This window comes from Leguminivora glycinivorella, chromosome 3, assembly GCF_023078275.1.
Source record: "Leguminivora glycinivorella isolate SPB_JAAS2020 chromosome 3, LegGlyc_1.1, whole genome shotgun sequence".
Classification (NCBI taxonomy): Eukaryota; Metazoa; Arthropoda; class Insecta; order Lepidoptera; family Tortricidae; genus Leguminivora; species Leguminivora glycinivorella.
The window spans coordinates 12725492-12746946 of record NC_062973.1 but is presented as its reverse complement, the minus strand read 5'-3'; the positions used below and the strand labels follow the sequence as shown (position 1 = coordinate 12746946).

At 41.3% G+C, this 21455-nt stretch overlaps 1 protein-coding gene across 1 annotated transcript in view; it reads left to right on the top strand.

Moving 5' to 3' along the window:
* LOC125224848 (sushi, von Willebrand factor type A, EGF and pentraxin domain-containing protein 1) overlaps positions 1 to 21455 on the top strand; it is a 115147-nt gene that overhangs the window by 90934 nt on the left and 2758 nt on the right. Inside the window, exons 4-34 of the mRNA XM_048128346.1 lie at positions 2036 to 2117; positions 2589 to 2902; positions 3157 to 4278; positions 5049 to 5228; positions 5318 to 5500; positions 5725 to 6009; positions 6096 to 6373; positions 6480 to 6910; positions 7027 to 7343; positions 7433 to 7614; positions 7701 to 8586; positions 8677 to 9170; positions 9257 to 9470; positions 9574 to 10044; positions 10124 to 10965; positions 11044 to 11927; positions 12042 to 12421; positions 12509 to 12674; positions 12770 to 13021; positions 13115 to 13656; positions 13743 to 13955; positions 14049 to 14204; positions 14281 to 14422; positions 14880 to 14951; positions 15222 to 15412; positions 15820 to 15993; positions 16212 to 16388; positions 16799 to 16960; positions 18183 to 18307; positions 19291 to 19441; positions 20549 to 20747. Of these exons, the coding sequence (XP_047984303.1) occupies positions 2036 to 2117; positions 2589 to 2902; positions 3157 to 4278; positions 5049 to 5228; positions 5318 to 5500; positions 5725 to 6009; positions 6096 to 6373; positions 6480 to 6910; positions 7027 to 7343; positions 7433 to 7614; positions 7701 to 8586; positions 8677 to 9170; positions 9257 to 9470; positions 9574 to 10044; positions 10124 to 10965; positions 11044 to 11927; positions 12042 to 12421; positions 12509 to 12674; positions 12770 to 13021; positions 13115 to 13656; positions 13743 to 13955; positions 14049 to 14204; positions 14281 to 14422; positions 14880 to 14951; positions 15222 to 15412; positions 15820 to 15993; positions 16212 to 16388; positions 16799 to 16960; positions 18183 to 18307; positions 19291 to 19441; positions 20549 to 20747 (10267 nt within the window). The remainder of the gene's footprint in view (positions 1 to 2035; positions 2118 to 2588; positions 2903 to 3156; positions 4279 to 5048; positions 5229 to 5317; positions 5501 to 5724; positions 6010 to 6095; positions 6374 to 6479; positions 6911 to 7026; positions 7344 to 7432; positions 7615 to 7700; positions 8587 to 8676; positions 9171 to 9256; positions 9471 to 9573; positions 10045 to 10123; positions 10966 to 11043; positions 11928 to 12041; positions 12422 to 12508; positions 12675 to 12769; positions 13022 to 13114; positions 13657 to 13742; positions 13956 to 14048; positions 14205 to 14280; positions 14423 to 14879; positions 14952 to 15221; positions 15413 to 15819; positions 15994 to 16211; positions 16389 to 16798; positions 16961 to 18182; positions 18308 to 19290; positions 19442 to 20548; positions 20748 to 21455) is intronic.

Sequence of the window (21455 nt, the reverse complement as noted above, 5' to 3'; positions counted from 1 at the left end):
GTGCTATTCTACTCGATAGCTATATCTTACTGTCAAATTAAATTCGTAATTTTGTGGAAAATTATTATAAAAACTACAAAATACGACCACTTCTCTGTTACGTTAACGTAGTTACCACTTAACTCTCTGATTTTTAGGTTAAATTTTTGTGTGCAGTTAAAGTAATAGCGGCGAACATTTCATAATCATTAGAATATTCAAATCTTCCTAACGGAAATCGAGTGCATTTCGCGCCAATAACATAACATACGAGTAAGTGGGTCGGCGTTGCATCGGGTTGCGCCGGCGGCGGCACTGGTGCGTGCAGCCATCGTCTTCGATCGGTCGCTAAACCCAACACGCTCTATTTACGACATTTGCTTTTATAACGCGAACGCGCGGATGTGTGAATGATAATGCCGGTTTCTGCTTCTGCGCTTTGTCGAATCATTTAAAAATACAACGAATAATGAAGTTTTTAGCAAACACCACTCGAAACTAAAATGTTGTTTGAAAATTTTCACGTGACTTTTCGTACAATCTTTTTTTTTGGTTTGACTTTTGAATATACGACTATTGTTATGGCTAAGCCCCAGGGTCCGTAGCTAATAGTGCAATCTTCCACGGCTGTGGTGGACGATACGCAGCTAGCTGGTTCTATCCTATCGCTTCAATCCGGAAAAGCGATAAAGTACCTACGATACCCCCTGGAAGCATCAACGATTGTACTTTTACTGATTTCTGACGGATACGGACTTTTACGGATTTTCACACGATATCAGAAACATGAAATATGTAATCAGCATATAAAATAATATTTTGATTTTTAAATACTGCAGCGGTTGTTCTATCCTCCTATCTAAACCAAAATCCAGCAACCAGACTTTCTCATATAAATATCAGTCTTTCTCTCTCCCTCTTCTACAAACGTTTTAAGTTTCCCAAGTGGTCACTAAATCGCCTGTTCTGATAAGGGTTAAATGCTAACAAAATCGTTAATCCCTTAAAGGGTCGCCTGCTGATGACTGTAACGGTATTAATATGAAGCGTTGTTAGTAATTAGATTACAAAGTTGACACCGTTTAGGCACGACTTACGCATTTGTTTAGAAATAAGTGGTTGTATTATTGTTGCATATAATATAATAATAGAGGTATAATATTATTTTTAATTAATTACTCAATATCGCACACTCAGTTCATTCATTGTACCTATAATCCTGACAACAAAGTTAATCCGCAATATCCCAGGTAGTTATACTTGGATAGCAATAATGCAGTAATAATTTGTAACTAGAATTTGCAGAATGTTTTACCAACTTGTCTGGCTGATCAACAATGTAAACCGGCATAATCTGTAGTTCACATTCGATTTACCCATCGGCCTGATAAATTGGGATGTGGTTACGCAGGCCCGAAGCGTAAATTTTTCGTGAAATTGATTTTCGGATAGTAAACCTAGTAAACAACGCTTTAACGTGCGAAAACAACGAAGATTACATTAGTCGGTTGTATTGGCAAATAAATTTCAAGCTCTAGAGTTATTTATATTTGCAAACCTCGAAATACAATATTGTTGTAGGTTTACAAGTTTTCAGACTGTAAAATTCGGACGAGACCAAATACAACGTGAACATAATTTTGTATCGAAACAAACTATCGACTCTTCTTCGTTCCGTTTATTTACGACAGTGAAAGATAATAGATAGCGCGGCATGCTAACCCGCCAGTTTTTTCAAACATTTTTCAAGCTTGCCTCTCACGAGTTCGCTGACAAGCTTGTTGATTGTTTTTATAATGGGAAAACGAACGCGGATAGAAAAGTGACTATCACAGCAATTTGTTGATAGTTCTCACAGTTTTATTTACTTGGTGACGTTTCTCTTTAAATATAAAAAAAAAAACATGTTTTAGAACTTACATGTGTTCATCATCACAAGTAGTACAAACCTTACATGCTGTCTTCAATCGGAAACATTAACACGAAATAGCTTTTAAAATGTAACAGCCTTTGTACGTCACAAAGCAAACTAAAATCTTTTTCTATTTATTTTCAGGATGGGAGCTAAAAGGATTACACTGTTACAAATTTTTCAACATCAGGCATTCCTGGGAGAAAGCGGCGGAATTATGTCGAAGGTTAGTAAAATTATATTTTATGCACGCAGGAAAGTGTTGCATGTTATTTTTTGTGGCAGTTCCCCAGACTGGGTATATTTCATTGTGGTAGCTAAATTACCTACATTTATTATAGTATGTCTATATTGTCTATCAGTCACAAAGTGTTTTATTTATTCATTTATACTTTATTGCACAATTTAAAAAAAGTACAAATGGCGGACTTAATGCCTTAGGTGCTTAAGGCGTTCTCTCGCAGTCGACAATAGGGCAAAACAGAAATTCGCGAAAGTGGGTGCAGTAAAAAAAATAATTTAGAGAGCATGACAACTAGGTATAGGCAATCTTTAATATTTAGCAAAAAGTAAAACTGTGACCAAATGACACGAATTGTTTCTTGTTACATATTGATTATTGACGAATGTCTCGATCAGATGGATACAGTCTGGTGATAAGATAATGTTTATGAGATACCATTATGCACATTTACAGATACGGCAGCGAACTTATGGTCGTCGACACCTACACGGAAAACAACATGACAGCGAGCATGGTGCCGGCTAGCCCTAGCAATAACCACTACTGGCTGGGACTCGCGACAGTTGATGACCTTAGGACAAACACCCTGGAGTCGGCTGCTGGCACTCTAGTCTCACAATATGCAGGCTTCTGGGATCTAAGGCAACCTAATCCTAAAGATGGTGAATGCGTTGACGTTCATGTCACAGCTGACAGCCAATCCTGGGAACTTACCACATGTGAAAGTCTTCTACCTTTCATGTGCAGAGCTAATGCCTGCCCTTCTGGTGAGTTTACAAGTATCTATTTTAACAATAAACTAATTTTTCGCATGATTGTGGGCTTCACACGAGGGTTCCAACCTCAGACATATAATAAACACAAAAAACGCTATCCAAAAATGCCAATAAGGATACGTATAATATAATTTGCAAAGGATCCTAAACAAACAAACGAAAGGTTAAACTTTGGTTAATAAAGCGGAACCAATCTTTACTTAAGTAAACAATGCCATTCTCAAAACAATTGTGTTGCGTTTCAGGAACCTTCCATTGTTCAAACGGAAAATGCATTAATGCAGCCTTCAAATGTGACAAGCAAGATGATTGTGGTGATGCGTCTGATGAAATGGACTGTGCTGCCGAATGTCATTTCTACATGGCCAGCAGCGGAGACGTAGTAGAGAGTCCGAACTATCCTCATAAATATCCGCCATTCAGCGATTGCAAGTGGACCTTGGAAGGACCACAAGGTCAAAACATCGTTCTGCAGTTCCAGGATTTTGAAACTGAAAAAACCTTTGACACTGTTCAAATCTTAGTCGGCGGAAGAACAGAAGATAAATCTGTAAATCTAGCAACATTATCAGGGAAACAAGACATTTCGAGCAAACTATTTGTTTCTGCTTCCAACTTTATGATAATTAAATTCAGCACAGACGGATCTGTAGAAAGAAAAGGGTTCCGTGCCTCTTGGAAAACTGAGTCATCGAATTGTGGCGGTATTCTTAGGGCGACTCCACAAGGCCAAGTATTGACATCACCTGGCTATCCAACTGGTTACCCCGGAGGCTTAGAATGTATGTACATTATCGAAGCACAAGCCGGAAGAATAATTTCGTTAGAAATAGAAGATTTAGATCTTGGTATGAATAGAGATTACATTGTTGTTAAGGATGGAAACACTCCTTCTAGTCCCGTTCTTGCCAGGTTAACCGGACCTGGTGAGGAAAATCAGAAAGTAGTTGTATCAACTACAAATCACCTCTACATGTACTTCCGTACGAGCCTCGGTGATTCGAAAAAAGGCTTCAATATGAGATACTCTCAAGGCTGCAAAGCCACTATTATCGCAGCTAACGGTACACTTACGTCTCCTGCATACGGACTTGGCAATTATCCGAACAATCAGGAATGTTTATTTAGGATAAAGAACCCGAATGGTGGGCCGCTTTCTCTGAAATTTGATGAGTTCAACATTCATCCGTCTGATGTTGTTCAAGTTTTTGACGGAGCAAGCACGAGTGGTTTGAGATTACATTCAGATAACGGCTTCATTGTAAAACCAAGGATTACATTAACTGCGTCTAGCGGAGAAATGTTAATACGGTTCGTGTCTGATGCTTTGCATAATGGACCCGGGTGGAAGGCGACATTCTCAGCAGGTATGTTACTTACAACTTGATTTTATCTCATTATACACCGTGTTTCACTTAACACTAAAAACCTGAAAACAGTTTGTTCAGAATCGAGAGTAGAATCGATTGAGCTATATCTTGATGGGGGTAATATTTTTATTTAAATTAGTATTATTAGTTATTTTTTACGTGCCCATTCTATTGTACTCGTAATACAACATTGTGTATATCGCATTGCTAGAGGTTGTTTACCTTTTTTCAGTATTTAGGGGTATTAATACTGGCCGGTTACTTGGACGATTATTTTTTCCGCTACTAGTTTGACGTTGTTTGTCAGTTTAATCTTAATGTTTATCATAAGTCATAACAAATTGAACTCGTACCTAATTACAACCTTGTCATTTGAATATTGAGTTAATTTGCTTACTGCGATTACCTGTCCAATTTGAAGTTTACTGTGACAAAGCTTTAAAGTGTTTTACAGTGACATCTTAGCTGTCTATTGGTAAACCTTATGTCGTTGCAGTAACGTACACAAATAAATAGTCTTATGGTTTATGATGGTAGTTAGCAATTATTTTATTGAGTGTAGAGCTAAAAGTCAAGTAGAGCTGTACAGAAAATTAAAAATTCAATTAAAAAAAAAGTAACGATCAGATTAAAAGATGAATACTCTAGATGAGTTTAAAAAAATAAAAATCAGTTGGGGTGTCTGAGGTTTTGAGTGATACCGGAAACACCGTGTATACCTAATCAAGTAATAAAAATTGTTACTAACTTTGCTTTTACGTTTTTAGATTGCCCACCACTTAAATCCGGCATTGGTGCTTTAGCATCGAACAGAGATACCGCCTTTGGTACAGTCGTGACCTTCTCGTGTCCGATTGGTCAAGAGTTCGCCACTGGAAAGTCTCGAATAACTACTAAGTGTCTTGATGGAGGAAAATGGTCGACTACATACATTCCTAGTTGCCAAGGTAAACTATATTGTGTTAATGTGTCTTATTCATAATTGACAATGTTATCGTTTCTTATGTGCATTAACGTCAATGTTCTAATTTTTCAGAGGTTTATTGCGGCCCAGTCCCACAAATTGATAATGGTTTCTCAATCGGCTCAACCAATGTTACCTATCGTGGTGTTGCAACTTACCAGTGTTATGCCGGATTTGCTTTCCCCACTGGACAGCCAATTGAAAGGATATCTTGTTTGTCTGATGGCAGATGGGAAAGGACACCTACCTGTCTCGGTAAATAAATCATAAAAAAATAATATACTAATGAGTTTATTCTTTTTTTTTTTTAGTATGAATAGGTAGACGTTTGACCACGATCACACCTGATGGTAAGTGATGATGCGGTCTACGGTGGATCACGCTTACCTATGAGATACCTATTTATTATATACCTATTAGATACCTATTTATTATTATTCGTAACTCGCGAATTCTAATGGATTATTTTTTCTTTTTAGCGTCTCAATGCGTAGCCCTACCAGACGTTTCTCACGCAAATGTAACTATTCTCAACGGTGGTGGCCGCAGCTACGGTACTATTGTCCGTTACGAGTGTGAGCCAGGTTACGTCCGATCAGGTCAACCAGTGCTTCTTTGCATGAGCAACGGAACATGGTCGGGTGACGTGCCTACCTGCTCAAAGGCTTTGTGCCCGAAGTTCCCTGAAATCAAGAACGGATTCATTGTTGACCAAACGAGGTTTTACATGTACGGCGATGAAGCCCGTGTACAATGTTTCAAAGGTAATTTCATCAACTGAACAATCAAATCCAAAACAAATGACGAATTCCAATCGTGGGCCAATTAAATATTATTCCAACTATTTCAGGATATAAACTCACTGGACCTAGCGTATTAAAATGTGGACCAAATCAAGAATTCGATGCACCGCCAACTTGTGATGACATCAATGAGTGCCTGATCAGCCAATGCGACGCAGCTTCCACGGATTGTAAGAACACTCAAGGTGGATTCTATTGCCCTTGCCGCCCAGGATTTGCCCCAAGCATGGACTGCAGACCAGTTGGAGATTTGGGTCTAATCAATGGCGCTGTGCCTGATGAATCGATAACAACATCTACTCCAGAACCTGGTTATCACAAAGGGGTAATATTAACTGTATATGGCTATTTTAAATTTTATAACTAACCTTCAATTACTCTAAATGTAAGATCGGTGAAACAGGTTTACTAATTATTTTTCATAATTTTAGATGGTACGCTTGAATAATGGAGGAGGATGGTGCGGTAACAACTTAGAAGCAGGTGCCAACTGGGTCCTGATTGATTTAAGAGCACCAACAATCATCAGAGGATTCAGAACCATGAGCGTCATGCGAGCCGACGGCAACATTGCTTTCACCTCGGCTATAAGAATCCAGTACACGAATGATTTAACGGACATCTTCAAAGATTACACAAATCCTGATGGCACCGCTGTAGAATTCCGCATTTTGGAACCAACTCTATCAGTTCTGAATTTACCAATGCCGATTGAGGCCCAATACGTCAAATTCAAAATACAAGACTACGTGGGCGCACCTTGCTTAAAACTGGAAGTTATGGGTTGTGCTCGATTGGACTGTGCTGATATTAATGAATGTAATGAAAACAATGGAGGGTGCGAGCAGAAATGTATCAACACGTAAGTGTCTTTGTCTTAACATACGTGACAGTAAAAAGTAATAAATATATACGCTTCGTCGTCTCGCCTTAATTTTATAATTTGAAACAAGTGATTATAAATAACTTATTTTTCAGACCTGGAAACTTCTCCTGCGCCTGTAATATTGGATACGAACTATACGCCTCAAACGGAACTGCTGGATTCAGTATCGAGAAATCTGAAACTGGAGAACGTGATGGTGACACTTATCAACGAAACAAATCCTGTGTGCCGGTTATGTGCCCGCCGCAGACCGCTCCTGAGAACGGAAAACTTCTTTCTACGAAATCCGCATATCATTTTGGTGACATTATTCAGTTCCAATGTGATTTCGGATACGTAATGTCTGGGTTCTCGTCACTTCTTTGCACATCCAGTGGTACCTGGAACGGCACGGCTCCAGAGTGTCAATGTAAGCTAAATATTAAAAGCCAAGTATTACAAATGAACTCATCTTTCATAATATTGAGCATGTTAACTACAATTATGTTTATTTTACAGATGCACGCTGTGTAACTCTATCCGATGATAAGAATGATGGACTAAAGGTTATCAGGGATGACCCCGAAAGTGTTCTTGTGCCATATAGAGACAACGTTACAATCACTTGCACTTCACCTGGACGTCAACTAAGAAACACGATCACGTCATCGTTTAGACAGTGTGTTTATGACCCCAAACCGGTACGAATTCAATTAAACAAGTTGAAATATAAACATTAAAAGGGAATTAATTTGGACAGCACTTACCATATCTGCTTTCTTTACAGGGTCTACCGGAATATTGGCTGTCTGGAGCTCAACCACAGTGCCCAAGAAAAGATTGCGGTGTGCCAATGCCCACACCTGGTGCAGAGTACGGCCAATACCTTGACACTAGATATCAAAGTTCTTTCTTCTTCGGATGCCAAAATACATTCAAACTGGCTGGCCAAACAAGCAAACATGACAACGTAGTCAGGTGTCAAGCCAATGGTATTTGGGACTTCGGCGATTTAAGATGCGAAGGACCTGTGTGCGAAGACCCAGGCAGGCCTGCCGATGGCTTCCAAATTGCAAGAAGTTATGAACAAGGCTCAGAAGTATTATTCGGTTGCTCTCGACCAGGATACATTTTAATTAATCCTAGACCTATTACGTGCATCCGTGAACCAGAATGTAAAGTCATCAGGCCACTCGGATTAGCATCGGGCAGAATACCCGACTCGGCTATCAATGCTACATCAGAACGACCCAATTACGAGGCTAGGAATGTCAGACTCAACTCAGTAACCGGTTGGTGTGGAAAACAAGAAGCATTTACATATGTTAGCGTTGACCTGGGTAAAGTTTACAGAGTTAAGGCTATTCTTGTCAAGGGTGTTGTAACTTCAGATATTGTAGGCCGCCCAACTGAGATCCGGTTCTTCTACAAACAAGCCGAAAACGAAAATTATGTAGTGTATTTCCCGAATTTCAACCTTACTATGAGAGACCCAGGAAACTACGGAGAACTGGCAATGATTACGCTGCCTAAGTTTGTACAAGCCAGATTTGTTATTTTGGGTATTATTAGTTTCATGGACAACGCCTGTCTGAAATTTGAGCTTATGGGCTGCGATGATAATACCGTAGAACCACTGTTGGGTTACGATTATGGATATTCTCCCTGTGTTGGTAAGTTGACATAGTCAATACTTAAGAGAAACACGTGTCGTCGTTTGACATGCAATCAGACAGACAAAGACTAATCACTTTTGTTTTCAGATAACGAGCCCCCAGTTTTCCAAAACTGTCCTCAGCAACCAATCGTTGTTCAAACAGATGTAAATGGAGGACTCTTACCAGTTAACTTCACAGAGCCAACTGCTACTGATAACTCTGGCGCAATTGCCCGGTTAGAAGTTACCCCGCAACACTTCAAAACGCCTATTCAAGTATTCCATAACATGGTAGTGCGTTATGTAGCTTTCGACTTTGATGGCAATGTCGCTATTTGCGAAGTAAATATTACAGTACCCGACTATACGCCACCAAGACTAAGTTGCCCGCAGAGTTACGTCATTGAACTAGTAGATAAACAAGACAGTTATGCAGTCAACTTTAATGAAACGAGGAAAAGGATTAACGCTACAGATGCATCTGGTGAAGTTTTCTTGAAGTTCATCCCAGATAGAGCCGTTATTCCAATTCGTGGCTACGAAAATGTCACTGTTATTGCCTCAGACAAGTATGGAAACAAAGCACAATGTAACTTCCAGGTATGACATTGATTGCTTAAACTCATAGAGATAAATTGGCACGATAATGCCGACTTGTGTTTTTAAAGCAAAATTTATCTTTCTAGGTGTCTGTTCAAGCTACACCCTGTGTAGATTGGGAACTGACTCCTCCAGCCAATGGTGCTCTAAACTGCCTCCCTGGAGAACGAGGCATTCAGTGCATTGCCACTTGCAGTCCTGGCTTCCGATTTACTGATGGAGAACCTGTAAAGACCTTCGTCTGTGAAACCAAACGTCAATGGGCCCCAACTGCTGTAGTACCAGACTGTGTTTCTGAAAGTAAGTTTAGTCTAAACTAAACCGGGTTCAATGCGTGTAAACAAAATTTACATAGTATTCATTGGGTTAATTGTATCATTAATTAAATGACTTCTTTTCTCAGATACCCAACAAGCGGCATATCATGTTGTAGCCAGCGTGCAGTATCGGGCTCTCGGTGCAGTGTCTAATGCATGTCTGCCACAATACAAAGACTTACTTGCACAATACGATAGCATTCTTAATGAAAGACTTAGCCAACGTTGTTCAGCTGTTAACGTTAATATTAACGTTACTTTCGTAAAAGCTATGCCCAGCCTGCTTGATGAGAATGTAGTGAAAATGGACTTTGTTCTTGCCATCATCCCAGCCATCAGACAAACACAGCTGTATGAACTATGTGGCTCTACATTAAATTTGATATTCGATTTATCTGTGCCATATGCTAGTGCCTTGATAGAACCAGTACTAAATGTGTCGTCTATCGGAAACCAATGTCCGCCCCTGCGCGCAATCAGGAGTTCGATTTCGAGAGGATTTACTTGCAGTGTTGGCGAAGTACTAAATATGGATACTAATGACGTTCCAAGATGCTGTAAGTAACACAACTTAAGTTTTAATATTGTTAAATTCAATTTTAGAAATGTTTTTATAACTGGAATTTTTATTTACAGTACATTGCCCTGCTGGAACCTTTGCTGGTGAAAAACAAAAATCTTGCACAATGTGCCCACGGGGATACTTCCAGAATCAAGCCCGCCAAGGCTCATGTCTCAAATGCCCGCAAGGAACATTCACAAGAGAAGAGGGTTCAAAGGAAGTTACTGATTGTATACCCGTGTGCGGATATGGTACATACTCGCCAACAGGTCTGGTGCCGTGTCTGGAATGTCCGAGAAATAGCTACACCTCAGAGCCCCCACCAGGTGGATTCAAAGACTGTCAAGCTTGCCCTGTAAATACGTACACCTACCAGCCCGCTGCGCCAGGTAGAGATAGATGCAGAGCGAAATGTGCTCCTGGAACTTACTCTCCCACGGGACTAGCGCCATGCTCTCAATGCCCAAGGAATTTCTATCAGAACTTGGTAGGACAGACATCTTGCATGGAATGCCCGACTAACATGAAGACAGTAGGAACTGGAACAACTGGATTAGAGGAATGTCTACCAGTCGAGTGTTCTAACAGCGCATGCCAACACGGCGGCCTCTGTGTTCCTAAAGGTCACGGTGTCCAATGCTATTGCCCAGCTGGATTTTCGGGACGTAGGTGCGAAATCGATATAGACGAGTGTGCGAGTCAACCTTGTTACAATGGAGGGACGTGCACTGACCTACCACAAGGCTACAGATGTTCCTGCCCTCCTGGTTATGGCGGTATCAATTGCCAGGAAGAAAAGTCCGATTGCAGAAACGACACTTGTCCAGAACGAGCAATGTGCAAAGACGAACCTGGATATGACAACTATACCTGTTTGTGCAGATCTGGTTACACTGGCATTGACTGCGACATTACGGTACTATTATATTATTACTTAATTTCTCTATTTTAGTTCATTTCTTCTTGAATCTTTTCTAATCATTTTGTATTTCAGATTGATCCTTGCTCGGCCAATGGAAACCCTTGCACCAACGGCGCATCTTGTATAGCACTTCAACAAGGCCGCTACAAGTGTGAATGCTTACCAGGTTGGGAAGGTCAGCTCTGCGAAACCAACACAGACGACTGCATTGAAAAGCCTTGTCTCCTTGGGGCTCCTTGTACTGATTTAGTCAACGACTTTAGCTGTGCCTGCCCACCTGGCTTTACTGGAAAACGTTGTCATGAGAAAATTGACCTTTGTTCAAATGAGCCTTGCAAACACGGCATTTGTGTCGACAAACTGTTTATCCATCAATGCATTTGTGATCCAGGCTGGAGCGGTCCTTCATGTGACATTAATATCAACGAATGCGTAATTTCTCCTTGTGAAAATGGTGGCCAATGTATTGACGGCATCGACGACTTTACTTGCAACTGCGAAGCCGGTTATACCGGAAAGAGATGTCAACACACTATTGACGATTGCTCGTCTGACCCTTGTCAGAACGGTGCCACATGTGTGGATCAATTAGAAGGATTCGTATGCAAATGCCGACCCGGATTTATTGGTTTGCAATGTGAAACGGCTATCGATGAATGCTTGAACGAGCCTTGCAACCCTATCGGCACAGAACGTTGCATTGATTTAGATAATAAATACCAATGTGTGTGCAATGAAGGATTTACTGGAGAGACGTGTGAAACCAACATTGATGATTGTGCGTCGGATCCCTGCTTCAACGGCGGTACTTGTCAAGATGAAATTGGAAGCTATAAGTGCACATGCCATCCTGGATGGACTGGACATCGTTGCGAACATGACATTGGAAACTGTGTCAACAGACCTTGTCAAAACAATGCCAACTGCATCGATCTTTTCCAAGACTATTTCTGCGTGTAAGTTATATGTATTTCCTTTCCTCCTTTCTAAATTGTTTCATTTAAAGCGTTTGATTTTGTTATTTGTACCATTGTCTTACTTTGATTTTTATGCACGCATTTTTTTTACAGATGTCCCAGTGGCACAGACGGAAAACAATGTGAAACCGCTCCTGAAAGATGTATTGGCAGCCCTTGTATGCACGGTGGAAAATGTCAAGACTTTGGTTCTGGTCTTAACTGCACTTGCTCGGCTGACTATACCGGTATAGGATGTCAATACGAATTCGACGCTTGCGAAGCTGGACTTTGCCAGAATGGAGCTAGGTGCATTGATAATGGAGAAGGCTATTCGTGCATATGTGCTCCTGGTTTTAAGGGAAAGAACTGCGATGAAGACATAATCGACTGCAAAGAGAATTCATGCCCACCTTCAGCGACCTGCATTGATTTACCTGGAAGATTCTACTGCCAATGTCCATTCAATCTTACTGGGGACGACTGCAGGAAATGTAAATAATTTATTTTGTTTATTTTCATTAGGTACCTATTTAAAATAATCTACTTGAATGTGTTTTCATGTTATTTTAATTTCACAGCTATAAGCGTGGATTACGACTTGTACTTCAGCGACCCATTACGTTCAAGCGCCGCTCAAGTGGTGCCATTTGACACTGGATCAACTGACAGTTTAACAATCGCTATGTGGGTACAATATACACAACAAGATGAAGGAGGCGTGTTCTTCACGGCGTACAGCGTTAGGTATGTTCATGTCTTTGGTTTCTCTTCGACAATCTTTTCTTCAATCGCGTACCAAAGTATTCAACCTGTAATAATGCCTTTAATTTTTTTTACAGCAATTCTCACATCGCCCTAAACAGAAGATCCATCATCCAGGCGCACTCGAACGGTGTCCAAGTATCATTGTTCCCTGAACTCCAAGACGTGTATCTCAGTTTCGGAGAGTACGCCACGGTCAATGATGGGCAATGGCACCATGTGGCTATCGTCTGGGATGGCAGCAACGGTGGTGAACTGACGCTGATCACTGAAGGATTGATTGCCAGCAAGATTGAAGGATATGGAAGTGGACGAACACTACCGCAATAGTACGTAAAAAATGTTTAAATTGCAATTATATAATTCATTTTGTGCCGTTTGACTGTGGATATAGTGTAATCTTATTTGCTTTTCTTTTACAGTGTTTGGGTTACACTAGGAAAGCCTCAATCAGACAATCCTAAGGCGTATACCGAATCAGGCTTCCAAGGCCACCTTACTAAAGTACAAATCTGGAACCGCGCACTAGATGTTACCAATGAAATTCAGAAACAAGTACGCGACTGCAGAACGGAGCCAGTCCTTTACAGCGGACTTGTACTCACTTGGGCCGGATATGAAGACGTTATCGGAGGAGTTGAGAGAATCGTACCTTCTCATTGCGGACAGAGAGTATGTCCCAACGGTTATACTGGTGGAAAATGCCAACAACTGCAAGTAGACAAGGAGTCGCCACGCGTCGAGCGCTGTCCTGGCGATCTGTGGGTTATTGCGAAGAACGGAACATCTGTCGTCAGCTGGGACGCCCCAGCGTTCAGTGACAACGTGGACGTCGTTAAAGTAGTAGAGAAGAATGGACACAAACCAGGCCAGAACCTTGCTTGGGGAGCTTATGACATTGCATACGTTGCTTACGATGCAGCTGGTAATGCTGCTACTTGCACTTTCAAGGTTACTGTTTTATGTAAGTAGCAAGGGTTTTACATTTATTTTCATGCGTCGTGTTCGTATGTAATTGACAATTTATTTAAACCATTGTCACTTTTTCAGCTGAATTCTGCCCTCCATTGGCGGATCCGCTTGGAGGATATCAATCTTGCCGAGACTGGGGTGCAGGAGGTCAATTCAAGGTGTGCGAGATTGCCTGTCGCGATGGCCTTCGATTCTCGCAACCTGTACCGCCGTTCTACACTTGTGGTGCTGAAGGCTTCTGGAGGCCTACCATCAACCCTACTCTGCCAATGGTCTATCCTGCTTGCTCACGTAAGAATTTTTTTAAAGTCATTATGTTGTTGTTTAATGTTGATTAGTCATTAGTTAACCTTGGAACCAACTATTTGATTGTTATTTTTGCAGCGGCAAATCCGGCACAGCGAGTCTTCAAAATTTCAATGTTGTTCCCGAGTTCCGTACTTTGCAACGATGCTGGACAAGCTGTATTGCGACAGAAGGTCCGCAGTGCTATCAACCAGCTCAACAGAGACTGGAACTTCTGCTCTTATGCTGTTGATGGTAAATATTTTTACAAAGCCATTTTTTAGAGCCCCGCTTCGACTGTTCATGCTTATATGTTTTCCTTATAATTCAGGTACTCGCGAATGCAAAGAACTTGACATTAATGTGAAATGCGACCACCGCGCCAACGTACGGCAAACGAGACAAGTATCTTCTCCTGCTACAACTACAGCTGAAGACACGTATGTGCTCGACGCTATCATTCCCGTCGAAGAGTAAGTTGAACATTTTTTATAATCGCACATAGAAAGTAGACAACTTTTATTAGTAGGAATTATTACCTAGAATCTTCAGGCGTAACCTACCTAACAGGTGGACAAAATCACAACTGGACGAAATTATCCAAGTTCCTTTTCATACTTCCTAAGAAAAAAAGAGACGATTTTGAAATTTTTACCTTATTGGCATTTTGTCCACTTGAATGTTATAATTTTTTGAAATTCCTGTAGACAGGTGTTGGACTTGGAGTAATAGGAGCACAAAATCAATTTCTGAAAAGTATATCGATGTAGAGCACTACACTAGAACCAAAAGCATGTGTTTCGACACATTTCTCACACTACATTCCCGTTATTTTAGAATAGACACTTTATAATGTATCTCTGATTGTAAGCACTATTAGATCAAAAGCATGTTCTTCCTCACTATTGCATGTTGTTTTCTTGCACTTAGGACTCGAAGCAATAGGGAGGGGCGGCAAGTTGGTGATACGTACAGCATTGAGATCGCTTTCCCGGCAGTCAAGTAAGTTTGCATGACGTCCTTCACTTGAGCACACAGTTTTGATCAATTTCAATTAGTAAAGGGAAGTCCTTTAAAGGCGGATGACACCTTGAACCAGGAAAGATAATTTATTTCGACGAACATCGACTTTAAATCTTTACAGAAGCCTATAGAGCACATATCCCATATCCATAAAACCAAACTTGTTTATACCTACAGTTACAAATATTTGTTATGCACTATTAATAAAACGAAGTAGTTATTCTAACATTGTGAATGTAACGTTTTCAGCGACCCAGTAATCCACGGAGGCAACAACGAGCGATCCACCGTGCAAAGATTATTGGAGAAACTCATCCTCGAAGACGAACAATTCGACGTGCGAAACATCCTCCCGAATACTGTGCCAGACCCGGCTAGTTTAGAACTGGTGTCCGACTACGCCTGTCCTATGGGCCAGGTGGTAATGGCTCCTGATTGTGGTAAGCATCATGCAATTCTCCTCATTTCTTCCTCCTTATTTTGTATCCAACTAACCTAGGAATCTGTTCAACAAATAATATGTACTATATTTTTGCGAAATCGACTAAGTAGTACCTTCTAAGACGCTGACGAAAAACTACATGGTAGATCTTATTTGCATAGATTTCCCCTTGTAAGAAACGTGAATATCGTCAACTCTCAAACCTACCGAATTCTTCTTAAAAAGAACAATATAATAGACAGATCTAATGGGAGACATTGATAAACGTGACTTCCAGGCTTTAAGTGACATAACAACTCAATGCAATCATACTGCGTTGAGGGCACTCTTGCTCGAAGGGTCACACACACGTGACTCACACTCTTCAAATGTCTATGGGTTATTAAACTGTTTAATTCCTTCCAGTGGCGTGCGCGGTCGGTACATACCTGGACGCAGCCAGTGACACCTGCAAGCCGTGTCCGTCTGGCACATACCAGTCGGAGGCTGGCCAGTTGCAATGTTCCCCTTGCCCCGCTATCGCAGGACAACCTGGAGTCACGCAAGCAACGGGGGCACGAAGTGCGGCGGATTGCAAAGGTAAATCAGAACGAATACGACAAAGCTCTATGACAACGTGCCAAATTTTTCTGGGTCTTTGAATAATAGACCCCCGACGTTGGAGTTGATGTTACCTTAGCAGAAACCTCTCTAAAATTTGCAGCATTTTCGACTAGATTTTAGTCAAAAGTTGAATTTATGTGGCAATTGGTCGTGAGAACTCCAGATATTTTAATCAATATTGTACTTATTTTCAGAGCGATGCGCCGCCGGAAAATACTACGACGCCGAAGCGGACCTGTGCCGCCCTTGCGGCCACGGTTCCTATCAACCACGTGAAGGAGCATTCTCGTGCTTGGCCTGCCCGAGAGGACAGACTACTCGCGCCACTGAAGCCGTCTCCGCGGCTGAGTGCAGAGACGATTGTCCATCAGGTATGGGTTTATGGTCATTTCCCATAGATTTCTTAAAGTAATTAAGACATAGACACAAAACTATGGAACATCAGGAAACCACTTGTTATGTCCAGATCCGATCCAAGTATGCTAACATATGATTAATTGAAATACGGTTGTACTCACGTTATATGTTATAGAGGGGCCTCCGAATTGGCCCGAAACATGTCGCAGCAATAGCGATATAATAACGTGAATACAACCGTATTTCAATTAATCATTTGAATATGTTTCACGGAAGTTTAACGTGTATTATGCTAACATAATTAAATATCACTTACCTGTCATTTCCAACAGGTCCCTTAAGTTTTTTTTATTTGCTAAGCCACACAAAAAATGCTTAGCCACACACGATTTCCGTACTTTACTAATTAACTTTGATTTCTTAGGCGAACAGCTAGGCAGCGACGGTGGCTGCGAGCCTTGCCCGCGAGGCACATGGCGCGCATTGGGCAGCGGAGCGGCTTGCGCGGCCTGTCCGTCCGGCACGACCACGCCACAGACCGGAGCCTCCAGCGCTGATCAGTGCTCACTGCCTGTATGCAAAGCTGGTAAGTACCTTTGACTATATAATGAACCAGAAATTGTAATATTTACGTACAGGAATGAATGCAGAGCGGAGCTACGGATCATTAGCATTTCAGGGGTCCGGATATCTTTAGCTGCGTTCAACGTCATTCATTGGAAGTCCGAGTTAGTCGAAGTAGTTCAACCATTTTCTCTTCATACCGGCCGCACCTGAATAATTAAAACATAGCTTGTACTGCTCGGCTAGCTAGTAAAGACTGAACCAATTCAGTCCAGTCTTTGCTTCAAAGCTTAGATATTGATTACTTCTAGTCGTTCTGTCGTCAATATAACGGTTTCAATATGCTTCGTATATGAATTTTACCAAGACAAGAACATTTCTTGATAAGAAATATTCGACTAATTCCACAATACAAAAATAAAATTACTATGCACAATAGGGAACCCGAGTGTAAAATAGCTAAGCCAGTTGATTTTCCGACCTAAAGGAAAGCTCATAGCAAATTCTGACAAGCGGAACTAGTTATGTTGCGGTGAACATATATTTCCGTAACCGGGATCCCGACATAGGGGTCGCTTTTACTAAAGAGTTATGCTATAAATGTATCTATAGACTAGCTTTTGCCCGCGGCTTTGCTCGCGTTAGAAAGAGACAAAAAGGTAGCCTATGTCACTATCCATCCCTTCAAGTATCTCCACTTAAAAAATCACGACAATACGTCGCTCCATTTTGCCGTGAAAGACTGACAAACAAACAGACACACACACTTTCCCATTTATAATATTAAGTATGGATACATATTCACAATCCCTACCTGAGGGGTAGATATAAATATTATAGGACAATAAATAAATATTATAGGACATTCTTACTATACACAGATTGACTGAGTCCCACGGTAAGCTCAAAGAAGGCTTGTGTTGTGGGTACTCAGAAAACGATATATATAATATATAAATACTTATATACATAGAAAACATCCATGACTCAGGAACAAATATCTGTGCTCATCACACAAATAAATGCCCTTACCGGGATTCGCATATACACACGAGTAACGCACGTGTCTGTTACAGGTAATTAATGCCTTGGGACATTGTAATTTCTTGGTTTGAATTGTATTCGAGACCCGTTGCTTAGCAAAGTTTCTTGGCATGTTACATAGGTCGTAGCCGAAATCCGTTCATGATATGACAGATTTTAGATTATATTGTGCACTGACATTGAATGTTTTATATTTCCAGGTTCGTACCTGAATGTGACCCTGAACACATGCATCCAGTGCAAGAAGGGAACGTATCAGTCGGAGGCTCAACAGACCGCCTGTGTACAGTGCCCTATTAACACCAGCACGAGAGGACCGGGAGCCGTAAGTGTCTAGTCGTTTTTGAAGTATTTTAGTTTTTTTTTTTTTTTTTATACTACGTCGGTGGCAAACAAGCATACGGCCCGCCTGATGTAAAGCGGTCACCGTAACCTATGGACGCCTGCAACTCAAACAGTGTCACAAGCGCGTTGCCACCCTATTAGAAACTTGTACACTCCCTTTTGCTGTGTTAAGTACACAGCAAAAAGGAATGTACAAGTTCCAAGGAGGGTTCGGGTTGCCGACGACTTAAAGGACAATAGACGGAACAAGTTAGTTCCGTAAGTCCTCCCGTCATCAGCACACCGCACCCTCGTTGAGCTCTGGCAGCCTTACTCACCGGCTAGATTCGAGCGAGACGATATCCGCTGTGCTGTGTAGGCAAAAATGGACGTTGAATATCATTCGCTATGCCCTACATCATCATCATCCTCATCATATCAGCCCTTTATCGCCCACTGCTAAGCATAGGCCTCTCTTCTAGTACGCCACTTCTCCCGGTCCTGGGCATCATCTCATCCAGTTTGATTCGTTTTTGCTAAGCATAGGCATCTAACTAGTGCCAGTTCACTGAGTCCTTAGTAGTTTAATCTCATCCAGTTGGGATACAGGCAGTGATTTTTATGTATGTATGCATCTAACTAAGTACTTATCGTCATCCATTCCATCCTGAAGAACACACAGGCAATAATCAATATCTAAGGCGGTAATAATACCTATGATTAATAGCCATAGATAGGTATACTTATACCTACTTTATAATTAGTAACTCAAATCAATCTAAAGGTCGGTTGCACTGAACAGTCTTTCACCGATTTTAGCGCTATTTTCTGTATGGGAAGTTCCATAGACTTCTTCATTACGTTGATGTGTTTGTTAACAGTGGTTGATGCAACTGGCCCTTAACTCGATCGCAGGCGTTTCTACTCGGTAAATAAATTATGCTCTCTAAATAATGCTCTAACATAATATTCTAAATATTACAGACGTCAGCATCAGAATGTACGAACCCATGTGAGATGAGCGGTCCAGAGATGCACTGCGACACCAACGCGTACTGTCTTCTCATTCCGGAGACGAGCGAGTTCAAGTGCCAATGCAAGCCTGGGTTCAACGGCACTGGAAAAGTTTGTACAGGTAAGAAAATAAGAACATAAAACAATTAAAATAAATAAAAAAATGGACCAATGAAAGTAACGCGGCCATGCTGGCAAGAATGGCAAAAAACAGGAAAAAGATGGCAGAGATCTGGTGGTCGCCAACGTCCGTTAGGACATGGCAAAGAAAGAAGAAAAAAAATGCAAAATTAGAAGAAATAAATTAGTTATATTGACTATTTACTCACTTGTAGTATTTTTTTATACTACGTCGGTGGCAAACAAGCATACGGTCCGGTCCGCCTGATGGAAAGCAATCACCGTCACCTATGGACGCCTGCAAACCAAGGAGTGTCACGTGCGCGTTGCCAACCCATTAGAAACTTGTACACTCTTTTTGCTGCGTTAAGGAGGGTTTGGGTTTCAGACGACTCAAAGGACAATAGACGGAACAAATTAGTTCCGTTGATTTGTACAGTCGCCATCTGGTGTCGAAGCATATAAAGCCCTCACAACTATCCGAACAGGCACTTTCGCTGTCTGATATATCAGAATACATAGTGTACGTGTATTCCCAGATTTTCAGGCCCCGTCATCTATGGTTAGGTATAGGTATGTATATACCTACATAACCGTCTTTGAACTATTGTATGATGCTGTTATAACGGCTCGGTAACTACCTATGCTTGGAATTATTTCGATATGCTTTGTCTAAGTATTTGACATAAATATACTTAGATATAACACAAGAACATTATAAGCGTATACGTGGTATCAAAGGGGAACGAAAATTCGATTATTTTTGCGCTACGACGCACCGTTTAGAAGATACAGCCATCCAAAGTTACTATTTTCAGTAGACTTTATTTATTTCATACCATGTTTGAGAAAAGCACTATACATACCTCGGCGGGAAATGGGGTTGCCCGCCTCAGACCTATCCGGCTTCGCTCGGCCGTCTATATGTCTTCGGCCGGCAACCCCCTTTGTCCCGGCCTCTGTAGTAATGTACTATTACCACCTGTGGAACTACCGGAAGCAGTGATAAACGCATTTTTTGCGTTGTAGTTTCCTCGCTACAGTGAGGGGATTTTTTTTATTCCTTTGTAATCTGCAAAGCTAATATATTTAATCCTCATTTTTCCAGACGTGTGCCTAGAATACTGTGACAACGGCGGCGAATGCGTTAAAGACGCGCGAGGCGAGCCATCCTGCAGATGCACGGGCTCCTTCACCGGCCGCCATTGCAGAGACAAGAGCGAGTTTGCGTACATCGCCAGTGGAGTCGCTGGTGGTGTCGTGTTCATCATATTCTTGGTGCTGCTTGTATGGATGATTTGCGCCAGGTGAGGAAACTTTGTGTATTATTGAATTTCTATTAGTGTCTACTCGACATTTAGATACAGACTCTAGTAACAGATTAAAGCATCACAGCAGTTGTAACCTACCTATATGACGCCGACTTATGATTATTTCGTTACGTACACATTTCCCCGTGTTATCGGCTACGCTCGTAGCGTGTATCACGCGCTGGCACTGAATGTGTTAAAGTAACTCTTTATTCCCCAAAACACACATAAAATAAGTCGTTTTTGTTGCCATATACTATCGTACAATATCATGACATCCAGTTACATGTGAATCCGCCATAAAGGAAGAGCTTAACGCCCAACGCCAATATTGCCAATGTAAGAGTAAAAAGAGCGCAAATAACCGTTCCGTTATCGGACAGCACCATACGACCCGTTGCCGTTCACAACGATTGCGTTTCGTATCGAATTCCCGATCGCCTAATTAAGCGCGCCACAGACTGGTAGAATGCGCTACTTGGCATCCAAACGGTTTCATTTGGGAGGTATGCTATCAAACCCAAATTCCCTACCTCCGTAATCTGACAAAGGCGACAAATGATTGATATGTTACCGGTGTAAGTCGATTTCGCGTAGGTCGATATGGAAGCGTACCTCAATTTATGTTTGGATACTTACCTAGTTGCTTACCACTAATTTAATCAGGAAAACAAGGAAATTTGTTCATGCTGCTTATTTAAACGT